We start from the raw sequence: 27,121 nt of genomic DNA on the forward strand, positions 1-27,121 counted from the left end.
TTACTGTACCTAAGTTTTACCTTAGAGTCTGGATAAACTCAGTGAAGAAGGGAAAAGGATTGAGGACTGGATTGGCCCTACTGTCTGGTATAGGGACTGGAAGAAGGAGAAAAAGTCATTTTTAATTGTTTTTGCTGTATGGAAATAGGTTTTCTTGTTAATCACTGGAAGGTCGTGAAGAATTACAGTGTCACCTTAGGAATCTTCTAAGTAGGTTTAAGGTAAAAATGTCCAACTTTAAATACTGCATATTTTAAAGAACATGTATGCTGACAGTTTGAAGACTAGCATTTGAATCTCAGCAGTCTATGAAGACATATGCCTTTTTATAATGTATTTATTGAAAATACCACCTTACTTTATGAACTACATTTCCACTAAAATCAATGAGTTGATGTTTGTTTTTATACATCAATGCTCAAAACTGCAATTTTTAAAAAATGTTTTATTGACGTGTAGTTGATTTACAATGTTAGTTTCAGGTGTTCAGCAAAGTGATTCAGTTATACATATACATACATATATATATTTTTTCTTTTCAGATTCTTTTCTGTTATATATTATTACAAGAAACTGAATATAGTTCCCTGTAGGTCCTTGTTGTTTATCTATTTTATACACAGTAACGTGTGTCAAGACTGCAATTTAAAGGACTTCTTGCACAAATTAAATAGTGGTCCTAACTGATGTTTATATTCCTTTTGTCTGCACTATGTTCAAAAGTCAATCGAATCTATGCAGTCATAATTTAACACCCAGTGTACCTCCAGGTGAAAAATGAGCACATTTCATAAAGTGAGATGAATGTATGTATAACTATCATTTTTATATTTAAGGTTGTTGTGTTAGACCAGCACTTTAGGATAAAGTGATATATAATTGGTACAGAATATGCTTCTTCCATTTGTTATTTCTTCCTTGTGTTTGTTTATTTGCTTTTTAAAAATTTTCTCTCCAATCTATATAGAAACAGAGAGATTATCAGATCTCAAGGTCCATCAGTTCATCTCTTGTTTGTCTTCCTTTATAATAGAAGCCAGAAGTCAGAAAAACCTTCATTGCTTTCTATCACTTTTTAGAGCAGAGAGGTGAAATAAATTTCCTCTATGCATCAAGACGACCAAAGTTAGAGTCAGGGAATTTTGGAAGCAGATGATCTGTTTTTGCATATTGAATAAAGCTTGCAGGATTCTTTAAAAACTGTGCTGCCAATTCACTGATCTGTCCAGCTGTATGTAATGAAGGCTTTGGACCCTTTAGGACATGTGAACTGGGTTATTTATGGACAAGAGATGAGAAACTGTTTGAATGATAAAAGAAACTAAAATAGTTAAGAGATGTTATCCTAAAATAGCATTTAACATCTGTAACAATTTATGTGCTACCAGCACCCTCTTTCCTTCAACATTTAGTTACAAAATCCTTTCTGAAGCTTCTTATGGCGAATCACAGGCCAGATGAAATTCTATCCTGTGCTGATAATGGATGTGTGTCATAGCCTGAAAGAACTTTAATAGAGTCGTACGTAACCAATTTAATTGGCATCTAAGCCAGCAGTGTGGTCATATATTTATACAACTAATATCTTTAAGTTTTTAATTTTCGCCCTCACTTAATTTAAGTTACGAGTTTCTTTAGAATGGAATCCACCGATGAGAAGCGTAATGGTTTCTTACTTCAGCTTTCCTATTGTGACACCTTTGAGTTTTCTCATTATCTTTCTGGTTCCATCTCCCACGGGACACCTGAAACGTTCATGTGGAACAAGTGTGGACCTGTGTAAAAGTTATACAAATTACATGTCTTAATTGAAAACGTATATAGTCAGTAAATACTTCAGTGTCTACTATCATTAGTTTTGTTATACGTACCTCTATGCATGTGTGCAAGAATATATATATTTATAAAATAAAAAATATACTCAGGAATTACCAAACGTATCATTCATTAATTTTCTCAATATATTTTATAATACTTATTGTGAGTAAAGACAGAATTCTCCATTCACATCTATACGTTCATTACTTTCAATTGTGGGTGTACATTTTAAGAATTATTTGTTATTCCTATTCTGTTTGCTAAATATTTCTGCATATTATATTGGCCCTGTGGTTACGATGTTATTGGTGCTTCATTATTTGAATGCTGACAGCTCTGTCTCCCAGAGCAATATGAGTCTGTTTTTTTATGTCTTCGTAGTGCTCCATCTAATCCATGAAACTGTGTTCCAAAGGCACTGTTCAGATGTAAGTGCAGAAAACTTGTTCTGAGGATAAAGTTCAGATTTAAATGAACACTTTGGTCTATGAATCAGGAGTGTTCATCAAAGTGTTTTAACAGAAAATAGTGTCAGCTTCTAACAAATGGAACAGAGGCCAACCATGGGCAACCAATATGGCCACTTAGCATGCCCACCAGCTGTTGATCATCACTGTGTGATTCCTGCTGAAAGCAACAGAAACCAAATTCATAAGAAAAGCAACCAGCCACCTTAATGAATATCACCTAATAATAAGAAATACATCTGTTTTACATCTCTGATAAATAGAATTTTAACTAGAAATTTGATTTTGAATGTACTGCAATGTTTAACTTGATCAGTTCTGGTAACACGGAAAGATTTTAGCCAACATTGTTTCTTCTTTGTTAATAGTGGCTAGCATTCAGAAACTTCCTGCAGCCTCTGTTCTAACGGACATCAACTTCCCAATGAAAGGCCGGAAGGGGATGGTGGACTGGGCCAGAAACTCTGAAGACAGGGTAGTCATTCCAAAAAGCATCTTCACTCCGGTGTCATCAAAAGGTAAATGCGTGAAACAATTTAAGCCTTGAACAAAAAAAATTATCAGTTCAGTTCATAATACACTAGGTATAAAATACTTCCATATGCTACATGATTTAGGAAAAAAAGTCTGGCATCAGGATTCTAAACTCATTTTGTACGTATGGAAAATTTATTTGGTCTTTAAATCTGAATGTACTTGAGGAAAGGATCTATTAAAATGGAGAGAGAAATGCAAGTGCAAATTTTAGACCTGAGCTTGACACGTTCAGATTTCAGCGCTGATAATCTTATCCCAGCGCAAAGCACGGGGCCTTGTATTTTAAGTTTAGGTATTGAAATGGGTCGCCTGGTCCGTTTCATGCAAAGTGATTGTTATTTCGGCCTCACATTTTTTTTTTAAGTTTTAGTATATAAAAACACATCTAAGAAAAAATGAAGTTTCAAGAACATCTTTAGCAGCCTCTAAAATTTAATGGCTATTTTCAGTAGTGACATAGCGGTCTTAATTCTTAGCTTGGAGATTTTGACATTTTAACCGAGAACTCCAAAGGAGAATTGGTTCTCTCTCCACATCATTGGGAATTTAAACTTTTTAGCTGCATCTGAAGCAGCGTCTTGTCTCAGCCTGAAGGAAGTTTCCTTCATGACACAAAACCACTGAGAACACAGCTTCTGAACCTGCAGTTAACGTGCGCAGCGTGAGCTCACTTGCCCAGCGTGGTTAGTAAGGCATTTCTTCTACTTGGCTTCGCATCGGCAAAGACTGGGATCCCCTTGTAATTAGGAGATTAAAGTTTTATAAGACAGTATTGTTCTTGCTGTTACGCTAATATTTTTAAATTTTATTCTTTCTAGAATTAGACGAATCATCGGTCTTTGTTCTCGGAGCAGTCCTGTACAAAAACTTAGATCTAATTTTGCCCACTCTGAGGTAAGCTACCAAGTAATAAGCAGTTGTGATCTTTGTAAATTCTTCCAAAAATGTGATTATAGCTCATTCTCTGAAAATAGTCAAACAAGCTTTGGTAGTAATACAAAGGGCTTTTTCTTAAAATGAAATGGAAAATACCAATTTAATGAACAGCTTATTAGCATATTGTGCATTTCAAAACAACTAGAAAAGACAATTTTGGTCTCTGATTATAGCCCTGTAATTCTTTTTGTGACTAATCACGATTTGCCTTAAGACCAAGGGAAAAAAAAAATTAAGAGAAAGAAAACCTTAAAGCTTGACAATAGAATGGGTCATTTTAAAATTAATCTGTCTTCTCGCTTTATTTGTACTTAATGGTACTGTTCATGAACATTCCATGAAATTAAAGGAGTGTCACGATGACTGGGAATGCACGGTTTTGTTCTTCATTTGCACAAGAGCTCAATTGGCTTCTAAATAAATATTCAATTACAGTTACATTAAGAAAAAAAGCTGTTGTTCAATTAGAGGACTAATTTCGGGAGAAATCCATTGATTTCGTTCCTCCCAGACATTAAAAGCAACAATTACACATAGTGATTCTACCAGCATCAATTTATTTGCTCCCATGTCTTAACTGCTTTACCAGCTCTCCCAGAAAACAGGATTGACGTCTCTCTGGATGGCACTGTTGTCACTCTTGGGGACTTGTTTCCTCCACACCACCTCACTGTGGAGGGCTGAGCCAAAGCTGTGTTTTAGTTAGACACAGTCACACAACAGTGGGCGCTTGGTCACACCTTCACGAATAAAGCTTCAAGGTTTTCGGGAGGAGAGACTGCGAATGCTGTGCGCTGTTATACCAGGGGCATAACAAGCGGTCTCATCAATAAAAACAACTAGAGTTCAGTCCAGCAGAAAAAGGCATCACAAGGAAGCAACAACATCTGCAGTGACTACTCATGATTGTTTCGAGAAAATCTTTTCATGTGCTGCGCATTATTAATGCAGTTGGTGACTCAGCCTTTGGACCATAGAGACAACTATGGGAAGCCTAGTTTTCTTTACCTCCCTTCCTTGCTAGATGGAATTTGGGCTTTCTGAGGTTGAATAGGTTTGTGTTTGGTTTTGTTCTATGAAAATACATTTTCAAAGCTCGTAAGGTTACTCTCCAATTTAAACACACTGATAGGTACAGTGACAGCTAAAATGGATCAGAGAAGAAACTTACGGTTACTGGGAGATAAAGGAGGTGGGAAGGGATCAGTTAGGAATTCAAAATTTCGACCTCCTGGGGAGTGATGGAAATGTGAGCTATCTTGACTGTGGTGGTGGTTTCACTGGTGTAGACATCTATCAAAACTTATCAAATAGTACATCTGAAATATGTGTAGTTTACTGTACAGGAATTATACCACAATAAAAGTGTTTAAATGGGAAATAATATGGATTTATAAGGGGAAATGATATAGCTCAGTGATAGCGTATGTGCTTGGCCTGACCATGGTCTTGGGTTCAATCCCCAGTACCACCACTTAAAATAAATAAATACATGAATAAACCTAAGTACCTCCCCCTTCAGTAATAATAATAATAATAATAATAATAATAATGAAATTTTAAAATGATAATAACAAATAAAATTGATTTATAGTTATGGCCTCTAGCTCTGTGTATGACGTTCATTTGAGGAGAAATGTGCTAAAAGTAAAATTACCCAGATACTCAAAGTCAGCCCCTTATTTCAACAGGGAGTTCATTTGCAAGAATTCTAGACGAGGCACTGACTCAAAATCAGCTGATCTGGGATTTAATTTCAACTTAATATAACAAGAACTTTATAAACCTGTCCAGTCAGTCAGTCATCCTCTGCCTTCATGTCATCTTCCAAATAGAAGCACCTTTATGTGCAATATTCCTTCTGTTTGCTGCAGAGGGATATAGGAAATGCAAACAAAATAGTCACAGAAAATGCTTTGAATTGTGAACTAGTCTCCCTGCTATATGTTTAACAGAGTTGCATTATGATTAATCTTATTTTGAAGATTGTTCTCACTTACACAAGGTGAAGTCAAGTTATTCCGAGTTTCATAAATTTATACTGTCAGAGGAATTGGAAATTTATCTCAGATTTCACCCTTTTGTGAAAAAAAAAAAGATATTTCAACATTTTTAAAATTGTGGCAGAGGCACTGGCCACTTGTGGGTGGATTTGTGATAACATCATGAGTGATTTAATGGATAAAGCAGGGAAAAGTCCAGAGCAGCCACTCCCCTAACATTCCCTGTGACACAAACAGGTCCAGTTTGGCCTTTGGGCAAGTCAGTGACTTTTTTTTTCAATTGAAGTATAATTGATTTACAGTGTTGTGTTAATTTATGGTGTACAACATAGTGATTCAGGATATATGTATATTCCTTTCCATATTCTTTTTTGTTATGGGTCATTACAAGAGATTGACCTATATTGACCTTGTGCTATACAGTAGGACTTTGTTGTTTATCTATTTTATATATAGTAGTGTGTTTCTGCAAATCCTGAACTCCCAATTTATCCCTCTAGTCCCCTTTGCCCTGCTGGTAACCATAAGTTTGTTTTCTATGTCTGTTTGTCTGTCTCTGTTTTGCAAATAAGGTCATCTGGTTCTTTTTTTTTTTTTTTTTTTTTTTTTTGATTCCACATATAAGTGATATCATATGGTATTTTTCTTTCTCTTTCTGGCTGACTTCACTTAGTTTGACAATATCCAGGTCCATCCACATTGCTGCAAATGGCATTCTTTTATTCTTCTTTATGGCTGAGTAGTATTCCTCAAGTAGTATTAACTTTTTATATGTTAATCATGGGTTGAACTGAAAAGTTCTTTTTAACTTTGAAAATTCCCTGTCTTTATTGTTGTAAAGCAGTAGGATTTTAGAGTGTTGAAATATTATTCTTTATCAGGAAGTTCTTAAAACCCTTGTATAAGATTATGAATATACCAATGGGGTATACTAGTGGTAGAGCACATGCATAGCATGCACAAAGTCCTGGGTTCAATCCCCAGTACCTCTGGTTAAATAAATAAATACATAAATATGCTTAATTAACCCCCCAAAAAAGAACAACAAAAAAGACTATGAATATACCTACTCATATTTTCTATGTATAAAGGGATTAGGTAAGTGACTCTAGGGAAACAATATGCACATTTAGAGTCACTAGAAATAATGACAATATACTGCTCAGCAGGAAGTGTTTGTTGAAGCACTTTGAAAGGTGAAATATTAGCAGTACCTTTCATTTCCTTTTATTTCAGATTATAAAGTAATATAACCGTAAGCAATCTCAGCTTGCTTTTTTATCTTCTTTCCAAAAATTTGTTCCGGAAAGTTTAGCGAGTAGAATAAGCCTTTCAAAGGACAAGGGTGATGTCTTTGTTTCAGAGTCACTCAACAGACTTTCAATAAGCAACACCCCTCCTAACTGAACTATCTCAATTCTCTTAAATCTCCTCTATCCTCAAAACACCTAGAATAGTACAGTAAACAATAGAGGTTCGAGAAATGTTTATTAGAATAATACGTTGTCTTATCTGATACAATACTCTATATAAGCCATTTTTAAAAAGGGGGTACATAGAAGTTTAGTGCGTATAGTATAAAAATATTTTAGAAACAGAGGAATAAAATACATATTTTTTTGTTTTGCTGTATAAATTTGACTGCATTTATGGAACCCATAGTAGAAAAGGAAATATCTTCTTATTCAACATGAAAAAATATGAGAATTCGCTCTATATGTTTGGTTATTATTTACCAAAATTTCATGACACAGTTTCCTCTGTGATCATTTTACTAATAATTATCTGTTGACCATTTTGGAGACAGGTTTCCTACACACCAAGTAATGTTAGGCTTGCTCTTAAGTTTCTAGAAATTTTATATTTTGATACAATTATTTTTAAAACAATACTCTGCATAATTTTCCCTCATGGACACCAAGAAGGAGAACTTGACATAATGTTTTGAGTAGGTATCATTTAGAAATTTTCCTTTTTACAAAGACAGAAATAACTTTGCATGTAGACTCTTATTTAAATATTCTTTTTCTTCTTTTGCCCTAATCTGGGTTCAACTATTCTTCAAGCTGCAATTTTAATTTTACTGTTGGATTGTCTTTCCTTTTACAATTAAATAGATTCAAATTGTCCCTTCACCTGAAGGAATTTACTCTACTCAAGTCCAAACTAAATAAGGGCTATTCTCAGCCTCCCAACTGTATTCTTCACAATAATGTCTTACAGTTGAAATGCACAGAGTCCGTGGATATTAGTCCTGCAAGCCCTTTAAAGGTTAGTGCCATCCAGAACTCTGATTCTACACACAAGAGGAACTGAATTCCTTATTATTATTATTATCCCACCCAAGATTCCAAGATTACGTGTTCAGTAAGGGACTGGGTTCTAATCCAACTCAAGTCTTCAGTCCTCCAAAATCAGGACTTGTCCACTGTCTTGCTGCCTCTGTGGTGCTACTTCCAATTCCTTTATGCAGTACCAACCATAGACTTCTCTATTCCTGTGAATACTCATCCATCTTCTGTAAAAGTCTCAAAAGGCCCAGGAGGAGGTGGCCGTGTGTGGGAGGCTCAAGACGGGGTCAACTTGGTGGCCTCAGGCCAGGCTGTTGACACCAAGGCCTGAGGCTGTCGCTTCAGCACTTTTGCGGCTGATAGATGCTGGCCAGCCAAGGCCGGGTGGGTGATCTTTAGGGGAAGTGAGGCCACCCACACAGGCCCCATTCATATTAGGAAAACAATAACCACCCACGGCCTGGTGAGGTCTTAAACTGCTGGTGAGGATCTAAACTGTAGTGCCTTTTAGTGGGGTAATTTAGTGGTACCAAGAGGCTTTAAAAATGCACTGTCGTTGATACAGCAGTGCCATTTCTAAGGATTTATCTTACAGAAATCGTCTCTAAAAACAATTGTATATCCAAGCATACATTCAAGCCAAAGAGTTCAAGAAACAGTTGTAATCAGTTCATATTCTGATTCATTTCATAAAGTCAGGTTCCAGTTTTATAGGAAAATCACAGTACTTTTGAGTATGGGAGCAAGGTGTAGTTTTCCTGGTCTTATGGAAGATGTAGTCCTGAGAAAGAAAGAAATGAAAGAGAGGGAGGGAGGGAAAGATGAAAAGAAAAGAGAAAAGAAAGGAAAGGAAAGGAAGAGAAGAGAAAAGAAAAGAGAAAGAAAGAAGGCACATTAATATAGCTATTAGTATGCAAGATATTATAGAGGATCTAATTAAAATTATATGCAAACTACCCTATAGTAATAAAAAGCCAGGAAAAATACATGTGAACAAAAAACCCCCGCTGTTCTCATAAGCCAGTAGCAGTAGCATTAAAACTAGCTTTTAGAAAGGAAAAAAAAATCGATGATGCAACATCACATGAATTTGCTGTCAAGTGACCAACTTAATAACAGATAAATAATGCTAATTTTTTTTCATTAAATATGGAAATGCAGCCCATTTGAGCTCCTACTGTAGGAATTAAAAACAAACAGGAACAGCAATTAAACTAAACATTATGGGAAATCATAGAAAAACGAACACATTATCTCTTTTATGCTAGTATGTCCTGAAGGCAAGCCCCCTGGGGTACTGAGTCCTCAAGAGAGCGTGTTCTTCAGTTTGAGGAGCTGGGCTTTGATCCTTGCCTCTTCGTTCTGAGTTTGGAACGGAATATTGTGGCTTTGTGATACTCCGTATCTCTCTATAATGTCCTATGCTGAGGACAGTAGAAATTAAAATTAACCATATGGATAACAAATTTGCATGTCTAATACTATAAAATATTGTAATATTACATAGTCAATAAAATTACTAATAAATTTTTTTCACAAAAATCTGAGTTCAATTTGACCTTACTGTGTGAAAGTAATTTGCATCCCTGATCACTTAGCTTCACTGTGGCTCTAGGTGTCACATCCCTTAGCAAATCTAAGTTGAAATTCTGTTTAGTGTTCAAAGTTCTAAGTTAGCTCAACCCTACAGTTTTTTTTTGAGTCAATGTATTTAGATTAATGATTTTGATGAAGTCCTCAGTTCCTGGAATATATGAAATCATCTATTTTGTTTGGGCTTTATTTAACTGGGAGGCTAAAACAATTTTGAAAACTCTCAGATTGGAAGGTACATGTGCTGTAATTTAAAAAATACAAGCTAGAGTAATTTTAATAATTTTTATCAAACCATTAGCATCTTTTTACTGTACCTTAGTCTGCCTACATTTTCTTTGCACAATTAGTTCCACAGTTCCCTCCACTGACACTTGTTCTGTAATGTTGCATTGCATTTTCTTTTTAATGTGGTGAAAAACACATAACATGAAATTTACCATCTCTAGAACTTTCTCACCTTGCAAAACTGAAACTCTATATTCTTTGAATGACAATATCCCTTTCACTTCCTCTACTCAGCTCCTGGAAACCAACATTCTGCTGTTTCTAAAAAATTTGACTTATGTTAGATGCCTGATATAAGTGGAAATATGCAATAGTTGTCTCTCTGTTACTGGCTTATTGCACGTGGCGTAATGTTCTCAAAGGTCACCCATGTTATACCATACGACAGAATTTCCTTTTTCTTTAAGGCTGGATAATAATCCATTTTCTGTATATCCCTTATTTTCTTTATCCATTCATCTGTCAATGGACATTTAGGTTGCTTCCACCTCTTGGCAATTTTGAATATTGCTGCAATGAACATGAGTGAGCAAATACCTTCTTGAAATCCTGTTTTCACTTTTTTGGGATATATACCTAGAAATGGAATTTCTAGATCGTGTGGTAATTCTATTTGTAATTTTTTCTATAGCAGCTACACCATTTTAGATTGATTATAGTAATTGATCTTTTTCATGTGTTGTTGAATTTGATTTTGTATTTTGTTTAGAATTTTTGCATCAATATTCATCAAGGATATTGCCCTGTGGTTTTCATTTCTTGTGCTGTCTTTGTCTGATTTTGGTATCAGGGTAATGCTGGCCTTATAAAATGAACTTGGAAGTTTTACCTCCTCTTTAATACTTTGGAAGAGTTTGAGAAGAATCAGTGTTAATTCTTCTTTACATGTTCAGTGGAATTCTTCAGGGAAGCCATTGGGTCCTGGGCTTTTCTTTGCTGGGAGGTTTTGATTATTGATTCAATGTCCTTACTTGTTATAGGTCTGTTTAGATTTTTCAACTTCTACATGAATCAGTCTTGGCAGGTTGTACGTTTATAGGAATTTATCTACTTCTACATTATTCAGGTTGTTGGCATATAATTGTTCATAGCACTTTCCTATGATCCTTTTAATTTCTGTGACATCAGTTGCAATGCCCCCTCTTCATTCCTGATTTTTATTGAGTTTTATTTCTTTTTTAATTAGTTACTCTAGCTAAGTATTTGTCAATTGTTTTTTTCAAACAACCAATGCTTAGTTTGGCTGATGTTCTCTCTGTGTTTCTATTCTCTATCTCATTTATCTCCACACTAATCTTTGTCATTTCCTTCCTTCCGCTAACTATGGATTTGTTCTTACTCTGGTTCCTTGAAGTGTGAAGTTAGGTGGTGGCTGATTTGAGATCTTCTTTAAAAGGAGGCATTTCCCCTACCTATTTTTTGTCTTAGTACTGCTTTTGCTACATTTCACCAGTTTTGGTATGTTGTGTTTTCATTTTTATTAGTGTCAAGATATTTTCTAATTTCCCTCATGATCTCCTTTTTAACCCACTGATTGTTTAATTTCCACATATTTGTGAGCTTCCAGTTCTCCTTTTGGCTTTGATTCTCAGTTTCATTCCATTATGGTTGGAAAAGGTACTTAGTATGATTTCAGTTTCTTAGTTTAAGAGTGTTTTTTGTGCCTCACCTGTGAGCTATCCTGAAGAATGCTCTGTAACCACTTGAGAAGAATCTATGCTGTTGATGGAGTGCTCTGTTTATGTCTGTTAGGTTCAACCGATCTAAAGTGTTGTTCAAGTTCTCTGTTTCTTTATGGATCTACTATCTTGTTGATCATTATTAAAGTGGGATATTGTGTTGATATCTTTTGCTATCATTACATTACTGTCTATTTCTCCTTTCAGTTCTGTCAGCGTTTGCTTCATGTATTTGAGTGCTCTGCTGTTAGGTACATACATATTTATAATTGTTTTATCTTCCTGGTGAATTGACCCTTTTACCATTATTTAGTGACCTTCTTTGTATTTTATTACAGTTTTTGACTTAAAGTCTCTTTTGTCCGATACAAATACGTCTATCCTTGCTCTCTTTTGGTTACCATTGGCATGGAATATTATCTTAAATCTTTCACTTTCAGCCTGTGTAAGCTCCTATATCTAAAGTGAGTCTCTTGTAAACAGCTGTATTGCATTTATAATCACTTGTTTACTCTCTTTAAGATATGGTTCATGTGCTCTAAGCACCTTCAGCCTTTGTAAAAATTGTTAAGAATAATTTGAGCCTTCTTTGAAGAAAGAACTCTACGCATTTTTAAGTGTTTTAGAAACTGAGTGGCACAAATCTCCAAGAGAAGAAAGAACTTCATTATTTTAGTTATGAAATCCACTAGGCTATAATATTTGCTTTTCTAGCAGGGAATGCAAATGTGAACCCAGCCAGGAAGCATTAGTAGATCACAAAGCCTGACATGGCACACAAGGAGCCAGCTATTCACTTATGCAAATTAGAATAAATTGATAGAATAAATTAAAGAAATTGTGTACACTGTCCATTTTTTAAAAAGGGAGCAATTGCATAATGTAAATTTGCTTATTTTTCCTTTATTAAATAGTTTAATACTGTGATAGTGACATCACATTTTAAATCAACTTGGTCAAAAGTTTGATAATCTCTGCTTAGTATGTGTTATTTAATAAGACATTCAAATATATGTTAGCACTGAAATGTGCCACGTTTAATGCAAACGAGGATGTATACTGGCTACAAATCTTGCCCTCATTGAACTATAATCTTATGGAAGGTGCTGTGTAGAGAGAAGTATGTGTTAGTAATGCAGGGTGGGGGGCCACTCACATAAATGTTATAAGAATATCCATCTGCATAAATATAGTGACATAATCTCTTCCCCAATGTGTTCTAAATGAGTCAACGCACACTTGCATGTGCACACACACACACACACACACACATACACAAACACACTTAGCAAAAGCTATAAGGCAGGCTCCGCCCTCTTGGGACCTTCTTCAGCAGGCCGATTAAGTAGCTAACAAATCTGGCAAAGAGTAAATGCCCTGTGGAAGGTTGCTTATCTTAAGTTATTTCGCTTTCCACAGCCCAGTTTCCTAGGGCTAAAATCTCCATAGGCCAAAACACACAAAGAGAAAGTCATAAGTACCTTGACAAAATTATAAATTCCTGTTTGGAATACCCACGTCTATATTTTCCAGTAAATTACCCTCTTAGGCAACTTTTAAAATAATGCAACATATCTGTTGTATAATATCAAATTTAACTAGCATGTATTATAATTTCAGTTTATAAGTTAGCATTTGGTTTTATTTCTAGCAGGGAAATGACATTATAAACAGGGCCAGAATAAAGGGGCAGATTGAATTTGGGTGATGTGTAAATATTTTTGTTTCAGGTCACCAACCAGAATTCAAACATATTCAGGCTAATCTGAAAAAGGAGCTTGTGTCTGTGTCCTAGGATTGTTCTCTGGGAGAAATCTCCATAATTTTTTTTTTTTTTTTTTTTTTTGGTGGTAACAGATGGATATTCTCCCCAACCTCAATTTAAATATAGCTTGTCATTCTCTGGGAATCCTGTCAGATCTGTGAATGTAGTTAATCACCCAGCATCACCTCACAGTTAATTCCATATATTCTCACTTGATCCCCTGATCACTTCTACTCATACAGAAACAGGGAAGTCTAAGTTTGCAAAGGGAGCTTGGCATTTAGAGGTTACTTCCATATCCTTCTCAATGCACTTTACCTTCAGTTGACTCATTTAGTATAAAATGAAATAAACAACAGTTAACTGGCTTTCTCTGTTTGCAACCACCTTCCTGCTAAGAATATAAAAACAAATTTATACTATATTTTTTTTTACTGTTTTGCTGTTAGACTGGATGCCATGAGGCTTCCTAAATACTCAAGAATTTGTTATTTGGCATACTAAATATATATGAGAAGTGGGTTAAAAAATGTTTTCCCTCTCAAAATGTTTGTAGTTCCTCTGCTACTAAGTATTCCTCCAAGTGTGGCACAAGTTGGCTTTTTTTCTAGTGAAATCTGTGGAAAAGATCATCTCATTAGAGATAATGTTTTCCCAAAGAATGTGAGGTTCAGCATTATTCTATATTAGAATTATACAACTTTGATGATACAACCATTTTAGAAAACCGTGTGGCAGTGACTTATAAAATTAAACCACAAGCAAGCAATTCCACTCATAGTTATTTACTCAAGATATACAAAAATATATGTCCACTCACAGAGAATGTACACCAGTTATTCATAATAGCAAAATATGAAGAGCTACTAAAAATCATAAAAGCTAAAAATCAGAAGTCCTAGAGGTTGCTAACTGAACTGATGAATAGATCACAAATTGTGGTATATCCATGTCATGAAATACTGCTCATCTATGAAAAGGATGAATCTCAAAAACAGTACACTAAGTGAATTAAGTCCAACACACAAAAGTCTATGTATTGTATGATTCTATTTAAATGAAACTCAAAAAAGGCACAATTCTGGGAACAGCATGTCCATGGTTTCCTGGGGCCGTGGTGGGGAGGGCATCAAGTATACAGGGGCTCATGGAAACTATGGAAGGTTGTCTGTCTGGATTTGGTGGTGCTGGCATGGTAGCATACAATTACCAAAAGCATTAAACTGCCCATGTAAAGTTGGTGAATTTTATTATCTATAAATAACACCTTGAACAACAAAAAAGAGAAAAAAAATTAAATGATTTTGTCTTGATACCAGTTATGAACTCCTCAAAACATTACATGCTCTATGTAAGAACAGATGGTTTATTTCAAATCAAAGAGGAAGGATGAAAAAATATATTTATATGTATGTATTTCTTCAAATAGTTGAAGTCCAATAAAATCTTTAAGTCTTATGTAATAGACATATAGCATTTTATATGTGTTGGGTGAAAACCTATATATGCAAAAAACAGTTGGTTCATTTTATATGTTTATATTTAGAGATGATTTTTTGTAGCTTGTGAATATAATTATATTTAAAATTTCTTTGAGTAAACTGTACTGGTAAAATCTTTCAAAATGCAAATATGGTCCTTACATTGAGTGCATTGCGATAAAGAAGTGGCTGGTAGATCTTTATTGTTGAGATGAGTCAGCAATTAGCAATAGCATTTATTGACATTTACATCCTGTTGGTTTTCACTCTTTGCCACATTCCAATCACTAATCTTGATGAATTTTGAGATAGTCTAAAAAACCCTAGGACAGCACTTTGCAAGAACAATATTTGGTCTCCTAGGGAACAGAACTGTTAGGGCCACCTTGAGGTAAATCAATTATATTCATTTAAATATTGCCTGAAGGTTTGAATTCATGGTCCATCTATCTCACAGATTTAAGAATCAGATTTAAGTAATGGAAAGCTCGTCAGCTCTACTGTTTTTTCATCTGTCCTCCATCTGAAGTGGTAACCATCAGCAGTAGCTTTCCCCCAAAGTTTCTGGTCCAGATGGGGTGTATTTACAACAAAAAAATCAACCATATCTTTCCATGAATAGCACTTCAGTATCATGCTTTAAATCTATTTGCCAAATGTTTCAATGTCTTTGCTTAGGATACCTTTATTTAAAATGTCATCCCAACATGTACTGAGTGGTAGGAATTAATATTCGTCATCAATCCTTTCTCCTTCTAATCATAATTATTCTGTTTCAGAAATTATACTGTCGTTAATTCCAAAATCATCGTGGTCACGATAAGGCCTGAACCCAAAACAACGGATTCGTTCCTGGAGATAGAACTAGCTCATTTGGCTAACGTAAGTATCGTCTACTTGGCATTGAGTTGCTTATAGAATTTACTTGTCAGAAAAGGTTAACAATTATCCTTTCAACGGATAAGACCAGAGCATACTACTTACACTCTTGAGAGTTGCAAATGAATTGATTTGTTATGGAGATATGTATTATATAGAAACGAAGTGACCTGTTATCCTATGCTTTTGTTCATGATAGAATTCTCTTCAATTTCTCCAATGTAATAGTTAACAAATTGTTTACCAGTGTGCACGTCTTTATTAGGCTCTGAGAGAGGCAGTGGGGGAGACCCAGATGCATGAACCAGTCTCCCCACGTGGTAGGGAAGACTGCTATGGAAACACATAGACTGAAGATGCACACAACACAAAGGGAGTGATGTCCTAGAGGGTATCCCGGGGTGGGAACAGGGTGGAGCAGCATTTTAAAGCACTGCGTCCAGGATCAGAGGAGGCTCCTTGTAACAACCTGGGTGCTCCTGTGGTCCAAGTCCAAATCTTCCATCCAAAATAGCAAGCACCCTTTCTTAAATCCAACCAACTGCAATGGAAATTTTTCACACCTTGTTCACGCCTTCTGTAGAAATTTAAAATACCTACATATCCTTTGTAGGTTCACCTTAAATGCCTAAATCAATAGTTGAAGGGACAAAGAAGGTGATTCCTAAGAAAGTTAGGCTTTTTTAATTATGCTTTTACATTTCCTGTGTTAAAGTAGGACTGTTTCATGTGTTGCATAGACATAGTTTTTTTTTTTTTTATTCCTTGCAAAGTTTCTGTGAACTTGACCTTTGTGTACAGTTAATGAAAGCACAAAGTGATTGTCATTTTCCCAAACTGGTATACTCAGTGAATGACATAATGGGATTTATTCTCACATCCTTTACCTTACAAAACCTGTGCATTTTTCAGTATTTTATAATTTCTGATTTTTAAAAAACTCAGCTTCGTTTGTAAAAAATAACAATCACCTTTCCTGCAAACCACTTTTTGCCAAGATGTCCAGTCTTCCTAGATTATGTAATGAAAATCTCGAATCTCTCAGCAATAACTTTTAAACGTCACAATTGATACTTAAACTATTAGGTCTTTTCCCCTTCTGCCAAAATGTGACCATGGTGGTTCTAACTAACTTGGACAGTGTGTTTTATTTCTATAATATCTACCTCCTCATACCTCATAATGGCCCTGATCTCGTCACTGCACTGAAAACTGGGAGATACTTTTAGCATTGCTTTTGAGTAAGGAACTTATTTCTTTGTATGTTCAACATGTATTATAAAAATATTTATTGACTTATTTGTTTATTTATATTATTTATCCTGGTAATGTCTATCCAGTTATAAGCACTGTGAAAAATAGTAAAAGATATTAATTCCCTGAATTGCTTTCTGAAAAAAAAAAATTGCAGAATGTATATCCTATCTCTTATGGAGGAAACACTTTGGTAAATGAACATTCACAAAACTTTCCTAAGTCAAGATAGAATCAATATTGATTGATGTTAATTAAATAGCATTTTTCCCATAAGTTGAAGAAAGAGTAACCTTAAAAATAGTGTTGATTAAAAAAATAGTGTTGATAAAACAGTCACATTAATTCAATTCCATAGAACAATTTGAAATGAACAGATTTAAGCTTTGAATCAAACTTTCTGGGGGCATATTTTGTCAGCAGAATTACAAAGAAGAAAAACCAGGTACAAAAAAGATTGTTTTCTACACATGAGAGCCAGAGTATATGATCAGTAAATTTTATGAAGCACCAACTAGGTGCTGGAGTGGCAGTCAAAGTCAGAATATAGAAATGAAGTGTGTGGATATAGCTCAGTGGCAGAGCACATGCTTAGCATGCACAAGGTCCTGGGTTCAATCCCCAGGACCTCCATTAGATTAAATAAATAAATAAATAAATAAATCTAATTACCTCCCGCCAAAACAAAACAAAAACACCAACCGATAAATAAATATTTTAAAAAAGAATATAAGAATGCTGAGATTATCACAAGGCACTTAGAGTTAATTCTTTCAGTATTTTGAGTGAGTTGACCAGATTCCCAGAACAATACTACCCCATGCTGGAAGGCTCAGATTTAAGAGAATTTAAGAATTTAAGACAAATCTGTTTCACAAAGGAGCTGAGGGGAAAGAGGAATAAGAAGAAAAGTTTACTCCGGAGATGAAAATGCCCCAAGGGTTTCCCACCTATGGCCTGCGTCATGTCACCTGCAGACCCCGACTGTGCCTGTGTTCGGGGGCCCCCGGGACTCCCAGCCACATGGTGGAGGTGCTCTGGGCGACTCCAACCTTCATTTCTTCCCTCCATGTCATGGTTTATTGAGTATCTTGTAAAGTACATTCTATATACTGACTTTAGTTTATTTTTTTTTGAAGAGATAATCAAAAGAGCCTCTGCTGAAATAAAATAGTCTTTGCTAAAATGTGAAGAAAACACATATCTTAAACATGAAAATTAAAAGAGATTAGTACAAGCTGAAATTTCATTGTAACTATCTAGATATTGATATATATGACCATTGGTCTCACCTTCAAAACTGAGCTATTTCAGATATGTTATGTTGCTAATATTAAGATTTTCTACCTTCTCCTATTTTCTTATAGCAGATGTATCTGCTGCATTTCCCTAAGCTCAGAAAAGAATAATGACTTGCAAATTATATCTGTTGCATGTACCATGTGCAAAAAAATGCAGAAGGGGAATTAATAGTTATAATGAGTCTAGGGAAAAGCCCGTTAACATTTTCTAAATGAAATGTGTTCTTTTAAAAAGCTTTTTAGCAAATAGCATTTAAAGTGTGTTAAATATAATCAGGCCCTTGGGAACTGGTAGGAATAGGTAATAGAATGTGGAATCTTGAAATTCCAAATTGTTTTTAGCGAAGCCCTGTGTGGTTTTAACCAGTTCATAAGTCACTAAAGAGTAAAATACTGTTCTTAGTTCAGTTGTCTAGGTTTATGGCTTAATGTTATAATCTGTAGAGTCAGGGTTGTGCTTGGGCATGAGCAATTTTTGACTTATTGGAAATATCAAAATTCTTTTCTCAGAAAAAGAAGGTTTCTTCAGTCTGACATTCATGCTTATTAATAGTTAGACTCCATAAAGCACAAATGTTAGTGTGAAATGCAAAAGTTAGTAATTTTATTGAAAGTAATTATTGAGATCTAAACAAGTGCAGTAGAATGGATCTGTGTGTACAGACACACCCCCACGGGCACACGTGAACGCACCTGTACACATCTGCCCTTAGGATGCCTTGGTCCTGACAGATCTGAGCCTACTGTGAATTTCCAAGATACATAACATCCTTATCTTTAAAGATGAGTTAGAAGAATAAGAAAATGCATGTATTTCAGTTGTCTCATGCTCTATCAACTTTGCAAGCCTGAAAATGCATTTTTTTTTTCCAAATTAAAAATCTTAATGTAGTTCCATTTCTGGGGGAAGGGCAGAGGGACTACTCCAGCCTGCAGCCTCTGCTGTCTGTTCCTGCCCCCCCCCCCTTTTTTTTTTTTTTCTTCCTTCCTCTGAGCAACAGGTCTAGGTAGGGTGAACCTGCTGTTTTTCAGGACTGAGAAGAATCCACCAGGTTCATTTGTGGTTCTCAAACTGGTCATGTTCACAAACAATTGCATGGGAATATGAGCTTGTGTGTCACCATATCAGCTTGCATTCGCTTGCATATAACAGGATCAGGCTAACAAATTAAGGAGTTTGTTATATGTATATAAACTAAAATTAACCATGAGCCGTGGCCTTTGTAAGTCATAGTGGAAGAAAACAATGGAAGACTGTGATGAATGTGAGCTTTATCATTAGAGAAGCATGAGCAACAATGAAGAGAGATTCCAAATTCATCAGTGGATATTTTCATGAATAGCAAAGGCTGATAATAGCCCAAAGAATTAAAAAAAAAAATCACTTGGCAAAGCTTAAAGAAGCCCAGCCTATGCATCTATAATTTCTACAAGGTGGCGTTTGTATCCCTTTATTTTTTAAATTACTTTTCTACCCTAGCTTTTGTCTTTTTTGGAAGAGATTTCTGATGTTTTGCCTGCTTAAAGCTCTTGGTAACTTTTATGGAAGAGTCTTGAAATGCTAACTAGACAAGTGGATTGATGGTTCTGCCAACAGCTGAACTTGATATAGAAATTATTCTCTAGCTATAGTTTGTTGTTTTGGTTATTTCCTAAATTCCTAAACTTGAGTAAGCATCCTTCCCACTTACATTTCAAATTCAGTTTATTTTTGTTCATAATATATAACTGATATTCTTCAAAAAGATTTTAGATTAATTATGCTATCATTGGAGCAGGGGTCAGTGAACATTTTCTGTTGAGTCAGACATTTTAGACATATAAGCCGTAGTCATCTTTGTCACAGCTACTCAGCTCTGATATCGTAGTGTGAAAGCAACCCCAGGCAATATATATACAAATGGATGTGGCTCTGTTACAACAAAATTTGATTTACAAAAGTAGGTGGCAAGCCAGATTTGCCCCTGGACTATATAGGTTGTCACCCTTGTATAGTCAAGAGAATATGCCCCCCGCCAAAGATGCCCACCTCCTAACTCCTATGACCTGTGAATACATTATGTTACATGTCAAAGAGAGTTTGCAGTGATTAAGGGAAAGGACATTGAGATGGGGAAACTGTCCTGGATTATGCAAGTAGGTTTAATTTAATCCCGTGAGCCATTAGGAGTGGAGAGCCTTTGCCGGCTGTGGTTAGAGAGATGCAATGAGATGCAGTGTAAGAAAGACTCAAGCTACCATTGCTGACTTTGAAGAAGAAGGAAGAGGACCACAGGCCAAGGACTGTGGGCAGCCTCTGAAGCCTGAAAACAACCCCTGGTTTCCAAGCAGGAAGGAAATGTGGATCTCAGTCCTGCAACCACAAGGATCTGAATTCTGCTGAAACCTGAATGAGCCTGGATATGGATTCATCCCCAAATCCTCTAGAAAAGAATGCAATCCTGCCAACATTCTGATTTCAGCCTTCTGAATCTCTTGAGCAGAAACCCAGCTATGATCACCAGATTCCTGACACACAGCAACTGTGAAATGATAAATCTGTGTTGTTCTCTGCTACTAAGTTTCTCATAATTTATTACAGCAGCAATAGGAAGCTAATAATCCTGCATTGGAGCATTGCATAATTAATTTTTTGATTATGAAAATAATATGCATGCATACATTACTAGTGCCGTTTTGAGTCAGATAAACTCTAATGCTGATAATTTATTAGTCAGTGAAAGTCAGTTAGCAAACTAGAAATTACATTTTGCCCTGCTGATTACCATGCCGGCACGTTAAGAATCGAATGAAAGGAGTCACCAGTGAGCATGGCCATCGCAAAGTGGTGCTGGGATAGTAGGGACAGTTGGAGGATGCCAGGGGCAACTCTGACATTTGTAGATATGTTGTGCTCTTTAAGCAATTTAGAAAAACCTCTCTGCCAGCAGCCAACGGGCTGGAACAGTGCAAGATAACCCTGCCGGCCCTTGCCTCTGTTACAACCCCATAAAAGCATTGTTAGGACACATCGTATATCCTCTTGGATGTGAAAGGATGTGCGTTAAGCTGTGTGCTGTATCTGCATGGAACCTACTTATTTAAGTATTTGTTTATTAAAATGGTTTGCCATTTCGACTCATGGGAAGTGCTTGGAGAGATTTTGCCCATAGATAACCCATCTGTTGGATGAGAGGTGAGTCAGACTCCTGTGTGGCCACTGTTGGAAACGAGGCAACCACATACGGAGAAGGCACTCTAAGACATGTATGAGAAGGCAATGATTTTCTCTGAAGGATGCATATATAATAATTCCTGATAGTGGTCCTACTTTTTGCTGCTTCCCACATACCAGAAAGTATTCATCAGGAAATCATGCACATTCAGTGATTACTGACATGCACCAGAAATTAAAGAAGCAAGCTCTCATCACCTCCACAAAAACGGCATCATCTAGTTGATGTGAGCGACTGAGCAACCAGACAGCAGACGCGGAGTTAGATACGTGCCCTCTCCTTGTGCTCTAACTGAGCAGCTCTGAGTCCTGGAGATGGCCTCTGCCAGTTGCATGGACATGACTGGCACTGACAGAAGCGTGTTCTGCACTTCTCACTTCAGTGGCCTCTCTACCGCTCTGCTTTAGCTAAAGACAACTCTTTCTTTTCCATCTTGATTTGACTGGTTCTCCGTGTGATGTTTTCTATAGAACTTATGCAAGTCCATTAAAAAAATCCCATGTCTCCATCTTCTTTTAAGTGAGAACACAGTATTCCATTTTCAATGAAGCTCTTTAGGCTTCAGGTGTATATCAGTCACGCCATCAAAAGATGAGAGTCAGACCCAGATTTTGCTCTTTCTAAGTATCATTTTAACATGCTAAAGTACTCTCATAACCTTGAGAAGAGGCATGGAGAACATTCAATGGACTGTCTCCTACTGTTGAGTTTCATATGATACGGTATCTTTTCAGCTGCATCATCCCCTTGGGTGGCATATTTCACTTCCAGGGACCATGAAGATGTTTATACGTTAAAAGACATAATCCCAAAAGGGTTCTCTCTTACTGACCAGGTTTAGTGACCCATCATAGATTGGACTGTGGAAAAATTTACACCTACTAAAATCTTACTTCCCCTAGAGTGCATTCCTGAGCTTTTAAAAATATGTCTTTTCTCAAGTAGTATTAGAATTATAAGTAGAATATAAATTAGTCTTTCATGGGTCAGGTCATGTATTTTGGAAATGTTCTTAGGGTATTCCCCAAATCTGTGCAGTGGTATAGTAACTACAGTTAACTTCAGTGGGGAAAGAAAAGGAGGCTAAACTTAGCAAAATCCAGGTCTTTTTAATGTAATGCCTTTATGACTAAAATTTTGAAAATAAAGAGAGGCTTTTTAGTGTCAGATGAAGTCTGTCTCCAGTCCACGTTCAGAAACTCAATGTGCAATTCACTGGAAGACGTGACAGAAGGACTCGTGCTGGCACCTCTGACCCAGGGCACTGGAAAGTGTTGACAGCATTATGATGAAGTCACCGACCTTCTCTGTGTCCTTAGATGCTTTGTCTATGTGCTGGCTTTGCCTCTGTAGACAAGAGGATATTTTTGTTTCAAGAGGACCACGAAAATTACAAGGAAGTTAAGAGATTTCCAGATTAGGAATTTATGTTGGCATCTGAGCAGTAAACATTAGAAAATTTCAGGAACAATGAAGCAACCATGTTATTTCTGTTGTGCGTCCATGCCTCTACAAATGTGGTGTAGATAAAAATTGTAAGGAGTGGAGGGAGCAGATGTTAGCATGCATATTCCTAAATTAAGCCCCAGTCTCAGAACCCATGCAGGAATCTACATTTTTAACAAGCATCCCCGTTGATTCTGGAGGATGACCAGAGAAAACACTTTGAAAACATGAAGATAACAAGACTGTAAATAAGATAGCATGTGAATTGAATTGAATTCAGAACTTAAAAACACCGAGGAAAAATTAAAAACCTTGGTCATCATTAATTTTTATTGTGACTTTTATCTTTTCTGTAACCGATTTCCTTCAGATATTTGTTCAAATATTGTCCTATTGGTGAAATCTTCTTAATATACAAAATTACAGTCTACCACTTCCCAGTCTTTCCTACTTACTGTGATTTACTTTTCATCATAACACATATTAGCACTTAACATGTTATATATTTACTTGTTTATGTTTTGTGTCTCTCTCCCTGCCCCCTTCATTACATTAAGTCTATGAGACAAGGCTTTTGTTTTTTTCAGTGCTGTATCCCCAGTTCCTCCAAGAGCGTCTTGAATGTCATAGGTGTTTGCTAAGTGGTTTTTCATACATGAATCAATTTGCTTTGACCATCTTCCTGGTTCCCTCTTCTGACTTCTTCACTTTGTGAGAGTGATTTACCGTAGTGAAATGTATTGAAAATATTCCATAGTTGGAGGAGGGGGTGGGTATGACTTGGAAGAGAGTTAAAAAAAAAAAGAATTCATTTATAAATGTTTTTCCAGAATCATTGAGAACTAGGGCTTAGAAAAGTGGCCTGAATTCCCTATTTTACAAACAAGAAAACAGAAAAATTATACAAAACAAAGGGAAACAGAGAACCACCTGTAGAAATACATGGGCAAAGCCAGCAGTGTATTATAATGCTAAGAAGATATACAGACAGTCCCCAGTTTACAGTGGTTCGACAACAATTTTTTGACGTTATGATGGTGGGAAAGTGATATAAATTCAGTAGAAACCGTACTCAGAATTTGGAATTCTGATTTTTTTTCCTGGGCTAGTGATATGGGTAGGATGCTGCCTCATGATGCTGGGCAGCGGCCGGGACCCACAGCTCCTAGACAGCCACCCACCCACCAGGGTATACAGTTGATTCACTTTTAGCCATTCTCGACCCAGACAGCCGTTCTGTCATTCACTTTCAGTACAGTATTCAAGAAGTTACACAAGGTACTCAACACCGTCTTATAAGACAGGCTTTGTGCTAGATGGTTTTGCCCAATTGTTGGCTAATGCAAGTGTTCTGAGCACATTTAAGGTAGGCGAGGCTAAGTTATCATGTTCAGAAGGTTAAGTGTATTAAGTGCATTCTTGACTTACAGTATTTTCAGTCTGTGATGGGTTTATCAGAATGTAGCACCATCGTTAAGTCAAGGAAGATCTGTGTTGGTTTGCTTGATGTTGAGACAGAGGAAATATCAAAGACTATTAAAGACACTAAAAGCGGTGCCTGGAACATCTGTGGTAGTAAGGAAATTTGGGTCATGGTATATTTTTTAATTGCTTAAAAGTGAGTGAGTAGAAATGTCTAACTCAAGTTCCACTGTGCTATTTTGAATGGAGTCAAGAGACAAGGTTTTTTTTTTTAATATGTTTTTGGTGTTTTCTGGCCAGAAATGTGTTTTTCAAGAATAGTATATTCTTTCCCAAACTTTTCAAATACGTTCAATTTTAATATTTTATGTGTCAATTATACTGACAGCTCTATAAATTAATCTTCTTTTGCCCATCTGTCTAACTGATCTGACAATTTTTGTTTTCTTAGTTTGATGCACTTCTATAAGTCACCTCATAGCTTGCCTGTTTCCCTTTTGTTTCTGTCATTCCATTTTGTTCCAGCTCTGTCGGGCTCACCATTTCCTGTTATTGATTGTCTGTAAATTCCTTATAACAGATCTCGCAGTAGAGGGCCTTTGAGAAAAGTATCTGAAAATTGTAACAAGTATTTTACAAGCGATTTCTTAGCAGAACCTTTTGGCCAGTTGTTTTTTGTTTTCCGTGTTGAGATTTCATTCATCACTGGTTTTGGCTTTGTTTACCATCTCAGATTCTTATTCCCTGACTGGTCTATCCAGGTATTGAGAGTCCTCTAATTTGCTCACTCTGCTTATTTTTATAGACTTGGAATGTTTAAATACTTGATCTCAGCTCATAGGCTAACCTACTAGTGACTGCACTAGAATGAATATTCACAGAGGAGTGCCTGTCTTTTGCGTAGGTCCAAGAATGTATAGTGAAACACAGGATTGAGTGGGGCATTCTGGAACTTAGAATAATTTTCATGTGGATTGTTTCTAAGTTTTCCCAAGAACAGAAAGAGAGAGAAACCTGAGATCTAAGAGGTGAGGGGTGAGGGAGGCAGTGGGTGAAACTGAGTGTTGACAGAGGCATGGCATAAGAATAGAAGAAGCATTTCTCGTCTTCTTACCTTTAACTGAAAGTAGAAATTAGTTTCTTTAGGAGGGGTAGAAAGGAAAAGGATGTGTAAACAATTAAGATCAGATCATTTCTTTTCTAATATTATTTTCTTTCTTGTAACTTGTTAAGGACTCTAATTGTGAAGTATCGATCTTATAATCAGTATCCTGTGCTGGTTTGTATAGAGATTTAACTCAATCTAACTTGGACATTACGAAAGAAGCGAGCTAGATGTAGTGGATGTGTGATCTCAAGTTCGTCACCTGCACTTACTGTCTATATCCATGACGTATGTACTCCCATGCCCTTCATTGTCATCTTCTAAGGTTAATTTACTTTCTAGAAAGTGCACTGAGCTCTTCTGAGCAGAACCTTAGATAAATGTAGCATAACTTTATGATACAACATTGTGGCCAGGCTGAGGGTTTCTTAGGAAGTCACAAGCTGTATGAAAATGGCAGGTAAAACCTGACAGCGTCTCCTTGGACAGAGAAAGAAACCAACTGGAAACTCCATTCCCCTCCCCATCTCTTGAGTAGCCATATCTATGCCTCTTGTAAGATCCAAATAGGGACCCACTTCTTCTGTGTAACTTGTTCTCACACAGGCCCTGATGCTCTGTCCAGCATTTGTCCCTTACACAGTAAGTTTTGACCGGTGACTTCTATGTGGGCATGCCTCTTTGTTGTTATAGGAACATTCCGTATGTGAGTTCCTCGTCAACTTCTGTAAGACTATAACCTAATTCAGGGCGGGGAAAGTTTTTATGCTCTAAGAGCATAGTTTATAAGTGTGAGTGTTTGATAAGAAGTAGGAGACCTTAGAGATACGGTCTTTGAGGAATTTTGGAGAATGGTAATGGTGCTGAATTATAAGAACTAGCCAAATGTCCCAATTAAAATGAGTAATAAACAAATTAGAGGCTGATTTCACAAATTTTAGAATAGTGAGTTTAATTTTAATTTCTAGGGGAATTCTAGAATAGACCCAGTGACCAGCACTTATAAAGGTGATGTTTCACAAAAAATTTTTCCTAGACTTCTAAAGATGTTGCTTTGCCAGATACACCCCAGTGATTATCTACTTGTAAACAAGACTGAGGGCTGGTTCACAGCTGGCCGTTGCTGAGGGAGCATGTCCACCTGTGGGAAGAAGCTCGTAGCCTGTTTCAGGACTGTGGTTTTCACCTGCCTTGGCCTGTTCACCATCTGTACGAATGACTTGGTTTGATGAAGGCGTAGATATCATGTTTGTTTTTTAATCCTGTAATGAGACAAAGTTTGGAAGCAAGAGTGAGTGGGTGGGATGTCCCATCAGGATTCAAAAAGCTCTTGAGCGACTTTGATGTGTAATTATACTTGTCAAGCTCAGGAGAAGGCTACCAAAGTATCCCCTACACTGTTAGCTTGCAGTCTGAGGAATATGGTATCTACATTGGAGAGCAATAGTTCTGCTTTGTCCTGGAAACATGTGGATGGTTTCCCTAAACACGCTTTAAAGTGTGTGCTCCAGGAGATGAGTGATGTGGAGGATGAGAGAATTTGAAACCAACAGAGGATGCTTAACAGAAAAGAGAAGACTGTTCAGGGGTGGGGAAGGATCTGTAGGTAACTAAAAACACCACAGAGAGGAAGAATTATTA

The 27,121-nt window shown here is 36.4% G+C and overlaps 1 protein-coding gene across 5 annotated transcripts in view; it reads left to right on the forward strand.

The window, feature by feature from the left end:
- The window catches only part of ADGRB3 (adhesion G protein-coupled receptor B3), a 686,517-nt gene that overhangs the window by 371,604 nt on the left and 287,792 nt on the right, over positions 1-27,121 (forward strand). For all 5 annotated transcript variants that reach the window (XM_074368745.1, XM_074368743.1, XM_074368746.1 and 2 more), the window contains 3 exons: positions 2,654-2,803; positions 3,641-3,716; positions 15,638-15,740. In XM_074368745.1, coding sequence (XP_074224846.1) covers positions 2,654-2,803; positions 3,641-3,716; positions 15,638-15,740 — 329 coding nt within the window. The remainder of the gene's footprint in view (positions 1-2,653; positions 2,804-3,640; positions 3,717-15,637; positions 15,741-27,121) is intronic.

The sequence above is a fragment of the Camelus bactrianus genome, chromosome 8 (genome assembly GCF_048773025.1).
Source record: "Camelus bactrianus isolate YW-2024 breed Bactrian camel chromosome 8, ASM4877302v1, whole genome shotgun sequence".
Taxonomy (NCBI): Eukaryota; Metazoa; Chordata; class Mammalia; order Artiodactyla; family Camelidae; genus Camelus; species Camelus bactrianus.